The 13,577-nt window shown below is 46.8% G+C and overlaps 1 protein-coding gene across 8 annotated transcripts in view; it reads left to right on the top strand.

Annotated features, from left to right (window-relative positions):
- PALM2AKAP2 (PALM2 and AKAP2 fusion) overlaps positions 1 to 13,577 on the top strand; it is a 567,675-nt gene that overhangs the window by 236,253 nt on the left and 317,845 nt on the right. For 2 of the 8 annotated variants that reach the window (XM_047831460.1, XM_047831461.1), the window contains one exon: positions 465 to 510. The exons of the other annotated variants lie outside the window; for them this stretch is intronic. In XM_047831460.1, coding sequence (XP_047687416.1) covers positions 466 to 510 — 45 coding nt within the window. In that variant the 5' untranslated portion in view covers position 465. The remainder of the gene's footprint in view (positions 1 to 464; positions 511 to 13,577) is intronic. 8 annotated transcript variants of the gene reach the window in all.

Here is a 13,577-nt window from a genome sequence, read left to right as displayed (position 1 = left end):
AGCGCGCTCCCCGTCCGCGCCTTGGGGACCCCACCTCCCCCGCCGCGACAGCCCGCTGTCTCCTGCCTGCCTAGAGCCAAGGGGGGCGGCGGCCGCAGGTCCCCCACACCCCAGGGGCGGAGCGAGGCGCCGAGACGTCAGGGCGGAGGACCAGCGCGGGGCGGGCGCGCCCTCCCGGCGGCTGCCCGTGGCCCACGTCCCCGACTGGCGCGGCCGCCGGCGGCCGGGAGCTGTGCAGTTAGCGGCGGCGCTGGGGCGCAGCCAGGCGGGCGGGGGCCGGAGGCTGAGCCGGCGAGCCAGCCGCGCGCACAGCTCTGCCCGCCACCCCAAGAGCGGATCCCCGGCCGCCCCTCGGCTCTCCCCGGGCTTCTAGCGCAGCCCCTCGGGGTGCCCATCCATTTCCTCAGGTCACTACAGCGTGTGTTTTGTTTTTCTTTTTCCCCTCCCTGTGTGCCCTTCTCCAGGATGGCAGAGGCGGAATTGCACAAGGAAAGGCTGCAAGCCATAGCAGTAAGTCCACTTTCATTTTATTTTCTTGCCCTATTGTCTGGGATGGAAGGGGACCCCGAGTGTTTTGGGGCCATCGACGTTCCGGCACAGTAGCCGCAGGGCATGTGTTTGGGGGATAAAAGTCTGTCAAGGCTCAGCTACGTTGCCGTTTCTTTTATTACGTCTGTAGACAGAAACCCCCAGGGCGCGCTTTGGGCTGGGGATTTGAATGTGGAAGATTGGCTTAGAAATAAATGCTTGCTACTGGGCTTTGGGAAAAGACCGAACAGACGCATGGGGGTGGGCTTGGGGGGAAGGGGCGATTCCTGGAATATTATCACCCAGTGATCCGTACTACTCTGACTGCATACCCTGGAGAACCAAGAGAACGGCGACCTGAACGGTGGCTGCCACCCTTCTTGTGGAAGCTGTTCGGTCTCCTAAGTGGGAAACCAGCAGTCAGCTCCACTGCCAGCCACGCGGTAGAAACCTCCTCCTGAAACCGGGGCGTTAATTTCCCCTGTGCTGTTTGATATTGACAAGGACGCTGGCACAAGCCTCCATCCTGGCGGGATCTGGGGACTTCTGCTGACGACTGGGTCCTGGGCATAATGTTCCAAGAGAGCATCCTTCTTAAGGGGGTGGATAATCTGAAACCTGTTTTTAGCATACAAAGGCACAACCAGTTTTGGCAAAGTTTACATGCACTTTCAGAAAAGTGTACCCTCGTGCATCTTGAGTACAAAAGAGAACTTTCTGGGACTGTGTAGATTTGAGCAATCTTGCCACAGTGTTGCCAATGATCCACAGATGTGGTATTTTCACTGGAGCCACCACAGCTGGATTATATATTTCCTTTGCAGATGAGGGAATGATTACTGCTGCTATATGAAATAATAACAATTAAAAGAGAAGGTCTGTTAACATACTGGCATAAAAGAGTCTCCAGACGTTCTTCTACCTAAGTAGCTTTTTTTTTTTTTTTTTTTTGTCCAGGAGTTCTCTGGAAACACATATAAATTTGTTGGAGAAACGATGTGTAATGTTTTGGAAGCAAAGTATATTAAAGTGTTTTCAAAATCCTTTGGACAGGTTCTTCATAGGGAAAATGCATACAGGCCCTTCTCTTTAAAAGAAGCATTTGATATGGTTTCCGTAGCACTGAGAACCTCTTTATCAACGACTTCAAATCTGAAATGTCTTGGAGATTTTACCACTGAAGTGAGAGGGACATTTGTTGGCAATGTTGAAATGCTATGGTTTTTTTGCCTGTTGGGCAATCTTTGAACTTGGTCTTCAGAACTCAGGAAAGTTTTTTTTTTTTTTTTCCTTTCCCTTTCCCTCTGTGCATGTGTAACCTGATGGTTAATGAAGTTGTTTATGGTTTCTAAACCTAGTGGCAAGGCAGTGTGGCCATCGTGTCACGAACTTGGTAAGAATGGAGATATTCAGTTATTGGTGCCAAGTAGTTGGTGGGTGTTTTATATAAACTGAATAATAGGCTGCTTTAACGGCCCATGAAGTGACTGCTCCAGAGAACGTTCAGTTGCTCCCATAGGCTGTGGGAAGGTTTCCAACAGTTGTCACATTTTCTGCTTTTGCGTGACCAGCTTTACTAGATGCCTGAGGAACAGCTGAGCTCTATGAGAGGTCTTGCTCTCTGAACAGGGAGCCAGTAGCAGCTCACGCTGGGGTCACCCCTTTCCAAATGGGGTTGGGTGATCCCAGCAGGGGCCAAGTGGATTTTCAAGAAAGATCCAGCCAGTAGTTTGGAATTCTCTTGACTATATGATTAGTATACACACAAATACTTGTGCATATTCAGTTGTGGAATTGAGTTTGTCCTGTACTTAGGAGGATGTTGATGATTCTCATGAACATATCAGCCTCAATTAATGTATGCGTTGTTATTGGTTCAGATACTCTCAGTGAAATGACTCTGTGTGTGTGTGTGTGTGTGTGTGTGTGTGTGTGTGTGTGTGTGTACGAGAGAGAGAGAGAGAGAGAGAGAGAGAGAGAGGGAGAGAGAAAAGGGAGGGGTCAGTGGGTCTTGAGACCATATCAATAAATCATTCTATGCTACACTTTGGCCTAGTGCACACTCTCCAAATTCGGCAAACTGTGCCTCTCTCTGTCACCTTCCTAGAGTTCTCAGGGAACCTTCGGGAGCTCACAAGCCTGCCTCCGGAGCCTAGCGGTCCTGAAGTATGTCTGGAGATGTGAAAGAGGAAGAGAATAAGTCCCTCTCTCTTCACCAACTTGGGCTACTCTCCAAGAGGCAGAGCAGACAGATGAGGATTCTAGTCTGTAGGGTCTTGGGCTGTTGTTAGCCTGGACCACTGTTCCTTTATCTGTTAAATGAGCTCATGAGTTCTACTCATGGGCTGGTTGTAAGGTTTAGATATGATGCAGTTGAAGTACCAGACATGTGGTTGTCATTAGATGATGTCGAGGCAGAGTCCCCACTTCCTATCTGCAGTGCTACCCTGTTCCGTGAGGGTTAGAGACAATACCTCTGAAGCAGGAAGAGTCTGAGCAGCCTTTAAAACTTTGCCCTTTAATTCTGAATAAAGGCCAGGGCTGTGTCCAGCGTCAGTTCCTCTAGCTGCTTCGGACACAGGCCCAGAGCTGCCACTCGAGGATTCATCCATCCATTCATTAGCAGGTGCCCACAGAGCGCCTCCTCTGGGAAGGTACTATCAATACCAAAAAGTCAGTGTCCCCAAGTCTCAGCCATCAGATGGAAGATATTACTTTTTACACACTTACATCCTGAAAGAACGTCCTGTAACCCATTTGTCGCATGGTAGTCTGGGATTTTGTTTTTTTAACCCACTAGAGAATAAAGTACTCAGAGACTATGGTACTGTAATTGATTTTTTCCAGTTGAATCCAGAGCCTAATCAACGAGAAAAGATGAATCTCATCCTACTTCCTGACAGAAGAAGAACAAGTCCATCTTTGACAACTGTCTCTACTCCCAGGCACTCCTTCCATCTGTAGGGACACTCCCAAAGCTATAATAGTAGGAGATAGCGAACTGCCTCTGTAGCAGAATTAATGTGAATAATAATTCTAGGGAATTACAGTACAATTGCCATTTATTGAACATTATTCAACAAGGTACTGTGTGATCTGCTTTTTTGTTGTTTTTGTTAAACTTTAAGTTGTTAATAGTCTGGGGGCGCCTGGGTGGCCCAGTCGGTTAAGCGTCCAACTTTGGCTCAGGTCATGATCTCACGGTTGGTGGGTTCGAGCCCCCACGTCACTCGGTGTTGACAGCTCAGAGCCTGGAGCCTGCTTCAGATTCTGTGTCTCCCTCTCTCTCTGCCCCTCCCTGCTCGGTCTCTGTCTCTCTCTGTCTCTCAAAAATGAATAAACGTTAAAAAAGATGCAAAAATATCATGGAGAAACACACATAAACAGTTACTATGTAGTGCCAAGAGCACTTACGCAAATGAGCACTCCTGTGGAGCAGGTGACCTAACCTCAAGGAGCTGTGGAACATTCTCCAGACGGGAGACCTTGGAGCAAGTCCTGAAGACTGGGCAAGATAAAATATAATCGCCTCCTGGTTAGCAGAAGATATTTATTTATTTGTTTGTTTATTGTTTGTTTATTATGTATTTGGAACCGTTAATAAGAGAAAGGGAAAGCCAAAGGCATGTAGGAGTTCAGTCGGTAGCTGAAGGCGCAAACTCGGCAATAAGACTAAAGTGCATTTTAACACACCTTATGTCATTTAATGCGAGTAAACTGATGAGGTAGGAACTACTGTATTTACCCAGATTTTATAGGTAAAGAGCCCAACATTAACAGATAGTGTCAAAGCCAGGATTTGAACCCACACTTCAGGGCACTGGAGCCCCTGTATTGCTGCCTGGATGACTCCCCTAAATTGCTACCCCTAAGACGGTGGCCCATCTTCTGCTTTTCCTACGAGCACACTGTGCAGGTGGTTTCAACAGCCTCAGGGTGAGCCAGCGAGGGAGAAGCAGACTGATCCAGTAGCACTGGGAAAGGCCCAGGCAAACCAGGAGGCCCACATCCTTTTGAGCGTCTTCCAAGCTGGGTTTCAGTGCATGGAGAGATCTGATGTGAGTTCTGACGGAATGAGTAACGCTCCCTTGGGGAAGAAGCTACTGTGTCTCAATGGAAATCAACTTTGAGAGAGGATGTTATATCTGTGCATCCGGGAGGAAGACGGCCTTCCCTGGACCTGTGGGAAGATAACTAAATGTTTCAGAGGTCATCTTGGGCCAAAGCCCCCGGAGCCATATGGACAAGGCCTGGGGCCTGTACCAGGGACCAACATGAGCATGTCCCCTTGTGCTAAAAATATGAAAGTCCCATCCAACCTACACAGGCTTTTTAGAGAATTTTGTCATTTAATAAGAACCCACTCTGTGGAATAATAAAAATGGTCTTTTGCATTTGTACACCAGTATGTGATTTATAAAAACCAGCACGTGTTACCTCAATTCTGAGCTGTGTGGGGCAGGTCTCGTTACCTCCACTTTACAAGTGACTCTACAGAGGTATCCAAGCCCACACAGTGAGATGTGGAAGAGACGTGTTGAGGCCAGTCCCTCCTGAATCCTGATGCCTTGTGTTAGTGGCACATCTCGCTTGGAGGGGTGCCCTGAGGGGGTTGGGGGAAGCTGCCACAAGGATCTTTTGAGCTAGAGTCCCACAGTCAGGAGGAGAGGGATGAACTTGAGGACATGTGGGCCTGGATGTGCCTCTATGGAATCTGCCCTTTTGGGGATCTCACTTTGGGCTCCTCTGCCTCTTGAGACTTTCACGCAGAGAGCACAGTTAGTGGGCCTGTGGCTCCCACCTGCTCCCATTCTCTGTCCCGAGAAGGCCTGGATGTCGGTGGGTGGCTTAGCCTGGCTGTGCCCTGCACTTGCAGAGAAACACTTTTGGCATTTCCTTGGGTTCATGTCTCCATGCCTCTTCCTGCTGTGGAACGATAAGGGTTAGAGTGTGGAACTAGGGGCAGAGGGGGCCAATCAGCCTGCTTTTGATCCAGGCCACTTAGGTTGGTCTGCATAGCCTGGGAAGAAGTCCTTCCTGCAGTTTACATGTGATCCCCACCCAGTCCAGCTTCCCAAGCCAGGGACCCCTCAGAGGGTTTAGACACTCAAACCCCAAATCCTATAGTAAAACAATGGATTCTTGTGGGGACCATCCCTGTATATGTCCCTTGTGAATCTGTGTCACTGGCAGGTGACAGCAAAGGAATGAAGAAACAAAGATCCTGACCACTCGTTTGTTTCTTCCTCCATCTCAGAAACAAGGGTGATACTGTGCTTCTAAAATTTCAAGTTCAGGCCTAAACGATGGTTTGCTCCGGATACTGGTGCTGAGGAAGTGTCCACCCCAGCTGAATCTGCGGGGCCACCCAGGAGATAGGTGCCACTTTGGGCTCGTTTAGGGTCATTGCCAGGTCTGAGGGTGCCAAGGCAAGGCTTACACAAACATGCGCCAGGGTCATACACCTCTCTGGCCACTTATTTGGACCTCTGAGTATTTCAGGCTTTAGCCTCTTGAGACAAAGAGCAGCTACTCTGGCAAGGGCCCCGAGAAATACAGCAGCCTTCGTTAAAAAGTCATTGTTAAAAAAGCCAAGCAGGTGGACTTGTGGAGTATGATTTGTCAATGTTTAGGGGAAACCAGGGCTCAGTATTGGTGCTTGTGCATTTCTTCGGGGCTGCCCAACACTTTTGGGACCCCTGCTGTTGGTCCTTTGAACTACCCTCATTTCATCACTGATCCCCTTTGGGAGTATTCAACTCGCTTGACAATAATCACTATTGGTGTGACATCGGTCATCATGTGGTGTGACATTGACTGAGACAGCATATTGGCACTGATGCATGGAGACACTGGACAGTGGCCTCCTGGACTAGCAGTGACTCGCATGGTCTGGTGAGTTATGAGCAGGGATTCTGGTATCCTAAAGCCTTGACTCAAGTCCTGGCTTTTCTGTTAACATCTCTATGTCCTCACCTCACCGTCTCTTGGTTTCCTCATCTGTAAGATGCGGATAATCATAATACCTACCTCATGGAATTGTCGTGAAGGTTATTTGAGAAATTTCATGGGAAATGCCCAGAGCAAAGATATAGAAAGCACCCAAAGTTCTCTGTTTGTATGTGAATCAACAAATGAGAACTCATGGATCCTTAAACAGAAAATGGACACAAAGAGTGAAAGATGAATTCTACTAACTTCAACATTTTAGCCAAACTGGGAAATTTCAGATGACTATGGTAGCTACTGAGCATTTCCAGTGCAGGAGGATACTACTAATAATGAAAAGGGTTGTGTATAGTGGATAGGAGTTGCAAATTTCAAAGCTCCAAGGGCTAACAGGTAACGTAAAGGAGTGACACAGACTGAGTGGGCAATCGTGAGGACCTGGAAAGCAGACGCCTCTTTGCAGTTAGGACACGGTAAATTTATACCATGTGGGAACATGGAATTTATGTTGTCACATCAACCCATTTTCACCGGAAGCAGGAAATCTGCTTTTCGAAAATGTGAGATCTCCCTTTAAAAGAGAACTAGTTTCAACACTTTTAAAAAATTTGTGGACAAAACAAAATTCCTTTGAGTCCACAGGTTGACCTTGTGTGACCTCCAGCTGTAGGTAGAACTTTGAACTTAACAATGTGCTTTTCTTATGCATGGACTTATTTGGATTTCATAAGGATATTGTGGAAGTAATATTATCAGCATCCCCCTCGGTGTTTTTCACCAGGGCTTTGTGAGTTTGGTGTCCAAATGTTTGGATTGTTGGAAAAATAGTGCATATTTACCGTCTCTTCTGATATTAAGTGAGCTCTTGTAATCATTGACATTATGGTAACCCAGAATATTCACATCTTGGTGAGTGGCTGCTCTTTCAAAATTAACAGAAAAATTGTAGACAATCAGTACCTTGATGTGGGAAATTCCTGTTAGAGAAGAATCTTTAAGAATACAATATTCGAATCTGATGCCCTCACATATATCACCCAGGGTGTTTAGGTGATTTCAATTTATTATCAGCCTCAAGTAATAGACAATATAGGGAGACCCAGCTGGACTTAGAACTTCGTAATAGTGGCAACTGGCATTGGACATAGACATTTTAACAGATATGGTGTAGAACAGTGATTCTCAAACTTTAATGCATTAGGATTATCCAAGAGCTCCTTAAAACACGGGTTGCTGGATCCCGCTCCCAGGGTGTTTGATTCAGCAGGTCTAGGGCAGGGCCTGCTAATTTGCCTTTCTAACAAGTCCCCAAGCGATGCTTTCCCAGCTGCAGCTGCTCTTCTGGGGAGTACAAGTGGAGAATCTCTGGTGAAGGGCTAGATTAATGGTAAAGGAAGATCGTGGCCTGGGTCTTGATCAGTGCCACATTCCCACTGGGACATGTCCGGAAGTTTGTGAGGTGTGGATATCTACAAGAGGCGAAATAGAATAAAAGACCAAATGGGAGCCTACAGAAAGCTCAGTTTGAAAGTGATGTAGTATCTTCGCACACCAAGTGGCTGATCAGGAGGAGGTCTTTGTTTGGGTAGTTGTTTTAATTGATTTAAAGAGAGTGAAGTTTCTATGGGTCACTTGAAGACACCTGTTTGAAGGGTATGCTTCAGATTAGCTGGTTAAAAGCATGGGCTACAAAATTCACGCAGAGGGCCACGCAGTCGGGCAGATACCTGGCCGTCCAGTGGGAGGCCTTTGAGAGGGGCACGGTACCTATTACGGCGCTGTGGATGTACCCCTAATAGAGGTCCCCTAGCAGATCAGGTGATGAGGTTGGGTAGCAGCCTCTCTGGCCCTCACACCCACTTCATCACGCAGCTGCTTCTCACGTGGGCAACTCTAATAGGCTGCCAAAATGAGCCGCAACTGAGACTCATTTAGTCGATGATGGCTATTGTTTCTCCCAAGCCAGTCTGTGCGTACACAGGGCTGGCTTGTCACTGGCCTATCAAAGAGGAGTTTATTCTCACCAAGAGGTCCCAAGAGCTTCCCTCACCCTTACTTGTAGCGCCCATTGTTTGGCCCAACCCTTCACGTGCAGAAGGATTCAGCCTCAGCCAGACTCTTGCCTGTCTCAAAACACAACACACAGCAGCCACGCCATCCAGGACGCAGCCCAGGAGAACATGGACAGATTGTGGCTGATGGCCGCCCAGCGCGGGATACTTTGCAGAGGAGAGTTCGCACATGAGCGCTGTGGGAGAACATGCACAGCTGAGACCTATTTCTGACAGGAAATGCCAGCAGAAGCAGAGGATTTTGTGGGGTGGTGTGTGTTGGAGGTACATATGCCCTTGGTTAATTCTCATGTCAGTCTTTTCCATTAGTTTCATGTTGAACAAAATCTTCAAAAGGAGATTATTACATACGCGAGAGACAGACAGACAAAGACAACCCATAGCCTGTTTACATAACACTTGAATGCATAGAAAAAATGCTTGGCGGTGATCTCTGAGTCTAGTATCAATGCTTCTATTGCGTCACACGAGCTTAGCCAGAAGATGGGGATAGGGCACCTGGTACCTTTCCCTTGCACAAGATGGAAAGGAAAAGAAAAGCCACATGTGCCCCCAAGATAAAAGCCCTGGTTGTAGGTGAAAAAGACTGTGGGCCAGAGCTCAGAACACATCTTCCTTCCCCACCCACCCCTGCCCTGCAGCCTGTCTCATTACCCTGTGGGCTTCTAGGCTCATGACAGTCTGTGCACTACCAAATGTCCTTGGGGCGTTTGTAAAACCTGCCCTTACCGTTTTGCTGAATTATCCTGGTTTACTGACTATTCTAGGTGGGTGGGATTCCGCCCCCTTCTTCGAAATCATAACCAGTCATCTGAGTATTTGCTTTATTTTTAAATTCAGAGCTGAAACTTAAAACTTTGAGGGTTAGAAAAAAAATGTTATTCTTAAGAGAAAAACATATGCTTGAAAATTTAACCCCTTTGGTGGTAAGCAGGGGGATCTTTTTTCTCTGAGTTTGAGCAAAAACAGCAACAACTTTGAGGCCGGTAACTACCACACAGGGCCTCAGGGTCCAGGTGGCTCTGGTAGTATGTGTGTCCCATATGTGACTTGATAGAGAGGCTGTGATCTGTGAGAGGTGCCTCTTGCTGAGAAGTATAGAGCCCTCTGTGGGGCTCCTGGTTGGTCCGAACACTGAGTTTCTACGGTCTGACTTGTCAGCTTGGGTTGATAATACCTGCTGCCTCTAATGGGGTGGGGAGTGGTTCAAAAATTTCCTTGTTCCATGGGGACTCTGAGGCATGTAAGATTTGAAAAGTGGAAAGGAATAGAGCAGTTCCTCAAGAAATTAGGAATAGAACTACCATGTGGTCCAGCAATCCCACTTTTGGGTACGTGTCCAGAGGAAGTAAAATCGCTACCTCCAGGAGATATCTGTACCCTTACATCCACTGCAGCATTATTCACTGTGGCCCATATATGGAAATGACCTAAGTGTCCATTGACAGGTGAATGGATAAAGTAAAGGTGGTTTATGTAATAATGGCATTTTTATTCAGTCTTTAAAAAGAAGGAAATCCTGACATTTGTGATGACATGGATGGACCTTGAAGACATTATGCTAAGTGAAATAAGCCAGATGCAGAGAGGCAGGTACTGTATGATCTCATTTATATATGAAATAGAGAAAAAAGTCAAACTTATAGTACTGCAGAGTGGAATGGCTTTTACTAGGGACTGGGAGGTGGGAGCAAAGGGGGATATTGATCAAAGGATACAACTTTAAGTTAGAAGATGAGTAAGTTCAGAAGACCTAATGTATAGCATAGTGACTGCAGTTAATAATCATGTGTTACATACTTGAAGTGTGCAGAGTAGATCTCATGTGTTATCATCACACACACACACACACACACAGCACACGCACACACACACACACACACATACACACACACAAATGGCAGCTATGTGAGACGATGGATGTATTAATTACCTTGATTGTGGTAATCGTTGCACAATGACTATATATATATCAAAACATCACGTTGTACACCGTAAATATATACAATTCTTACTTATCAATCACACTTCAATAAAGCTGGAAAAAAAACGATCAGTTAAAAATCTGAAAAGCTTGAAGTTAAATAATGACCTTGAAAGGAAATACTGCTTATCCAGGCAAACAAAAACACACTGTGGGATGGTGACAAGCCTATCCTCTGAGGTCCCCATTTCTCTTTACCAGGTGCTAAACAGGCAGCCTTGTGCATGAACAGTAAAGTCCGGGCATATGTGTTCAATACGTAGCGCTGTTCATCAAATAAAACTCGCGGTAGAAGCTGAAGGATATTTAATGGTGGGATAAGTCTGGTGGGGGTGGGTCAGAAGGCAGAGCCTGGAGGCTCACTGTGGGATATACTGTCTAGTGCCACCAACTACTGGAAAGAAGACACTGGTATCCTGATCACCCCCATCCGTATTCACGCCGGAGTGAGAATAATGGATGACCCATCAGTATTGGATCTGATAGGGGAGAATGAAGAGAAAGTACTCACTCTGACACCACAGAGGAGGCGAAAGGGAAAGTAATTTCAATTGCTCAGTTACTCCCCCCTCCCCCACTGCCGCCATCATCTCTGTTTGGACATGTCAGCTGCTACTGCCTCTGGATGATTCCAGCTCTCCACCCGTCCTAAGCCTGGGTCCACAGAGGAAAGCTGGAAGCAGACTGGCTTAGCAGTGGACAGGCAGGCATGGAACATCTTCTCTACAGGGAGCCAGGGCACCCTGGGGCTCTGAAAACAAGTAAAATGTGGCAACTTCATCCTGTAGCTTTTTTAAGGGGGAGGGAAGAAGGGTCTCCCAACTCCAGAGGGCTTCCCATTGCCAGACACCCTGCCAAATGCCTGGCATTAAAAACCCAGATGTGTACGGGTGCCAGGTTGACACGGTGGCTGAGCTCTTGGGATTGTGGTCACCCAGAGAGGGCCGGCTTCTCAGGGGCAGGCAGCATTCAACTCTAGTTGATTGGTACTTTGTGAGGATACACGCCCAGGATCTTCTGCTTTTTCAAGAGGACCTGGAAATCCAGCTTTTGAAGGGAGTCTGTTGATGTTTAAATGTTCATAACGATTTAAACACTGTATGGGCCAAACCAAACATGAAGAGATTTTAGCACAGTGTGGGCTGGATTCATTTCCCATCCCACCTCCCTCCCTACCAGCCCCCACCCTGGGCCACCAGTTTTCCACTTCTGCCTTTCACAGCATATTTTATTTAATTGCTAGGATTTTGAGGAGGTGACCGGGTGGTGTTACAGCTTGAAGCTAAGTGAGATGTAGATATGTTTAGGCATGTTGAGCAAATTGGTGGGTGGGCCTGTCAGAAACCCTCCGAGGGGCCCTGTGGGATGGGGACCCTGTAAGAAAGCCATGGTGTTGGGTTAGAGTCAGAACTGCTACGTCAATCAGTTCCTTATGCAGCTTGCTGGATGAACTCGTGAGTTTTCTATAAGACATAACAACTGAAAGCCCACTTTAAAAAAGAAAATTAACAGAGCAAATGTGACCTTTTTGATGTATACTTCTCTGAATTGTAACACACGTGTAGATTTGTGTAACCACCAACACCCTCAGGATACAGACAGTTCTGTCAGCCTCCAGTACTCTCTCAGGAACCACTGGTGTTGGGCGCCTGGTTGGCCTAGTTGCTTAGGTGTCCGAATCCGGCTCAGGTCATGATCTCGCGGTTTGTGTAAGCAGTTCTCCTTGCACCCAACTTTACTGGAACAAGAAATCCACCCAGTCTTTGGTGCGTGACTCTTTCATAACAAGTACCCCTCCCAGACCTATAACAAATTCTTATTTTCCCCCAATAATTACCTTCTTTTCCAGGCTGGCCCTCTCACTACCCCCTCCCAGGATTATCACATTTAGCAACTAAAAATATAGGATGCCTGGTTATTGCACGGGACACACTTTCATACTAAACAATGATTTGTTTATTTGAAATTCAGATTTAACTGGGCACCCCGTATTTCATCTGACAAGCCCATCACCTTCACATACCTGTTGCCTTCACCACTGATTCAGAACCCGCTTTTTCTAGGGCTGTGTTTGACTCTTCCATTGTGAGTGTGAAGATACTCATTGGTTTTATTGACTGTTTTTGTAAGTTTATTAATTTGGGAGAGAGAGAGGGCAAGCAAGCATGGGGGAGAGGCGGAAAGAGAGGGAGAGAGAGAGGGTCCCAAGCAAGCTCTGCATTATCAGCGCTGAGTGCAATGTGGGGCCCGAACTCATGAACCACGAGATCATGACCTGAGCCAAAATCAAGAGTTGGACGCTTAACCAACTGAGCCACCCAGGCGCCCCAATACCCATTGATTTTAAATAGTAATATATTTGTAGGGAGATAGGATGCATATTAGAAGGATAAGAGTGCCTCATCAATACATTAATGTGTTTTCAAGAAAGCCACTGGACATATCTTTTCTGGAGAATATGAAATGGCCTAATGTGTGTTGGAAGGAGGAGAACAGCTGAATTTCGGAAATTGCTACATTTCCCAGCCCCCCCTCACCCCCTTCCCTTCCGACCTTTGAATAATATAAATCTGCAATAAGACTAAACAGGGAGATGGCTCACACTGAGTGAGTTTAAAAATACCACTGGAATGCTAGCCTTTAACAAGCCGTATATCTTATCCTGCATTGAGCAAGATGGGGCCTCATGGCATGTTGGCGAATGAGTCGCGCTGCGGCCACAACCAGATGATTCCCAGCCTGGATATTTTGGTCGAGAGGGCCGTGATGGTTGATTTTATTTGTCTTGTTTGTTTGTTTTTTCATTTATCCATTTTACTAGTGTGATTTCAGAATCACAGTGAGACAAGAAGGAAAATCAATTTGATATGGCAGCTTCAGAATTAAGAACAAATGAAAATTCTTATTTTCCGTTTAGGCCAAGGGTCAGCAAGCAATACCCACCCCCCCCCCCCCCACCACCACGGGTCAAATCTGGCCTGCAGTCTGTTTTCATAAGGCCTGTGAGCAGTGTGTCGTTGTTACATTTATAAATGGTTGGGAAA

The sequence above is a fragment of the Prionailurus viverrinus genome, chromosome D4, assembly GCF_022837055.1.
Source record: "Prionailurus viverrinus isolate Anna chromosome D4, UM_Priviv_1.0, whole genome shotgun sequence".
NCBI classification, from domain to species: domain Eukaryota; kingdom Metazoa; phylum Chordata; class Mammalia; order Carnivora; family Felidae; genus Prionailurus; species Prionailurus viverrinus.
The sequence above is the reverse complement of the archived record's forward strand: the minus strand, read 5'-3'. Positions and strand labels throughout refer to the sequence as shown.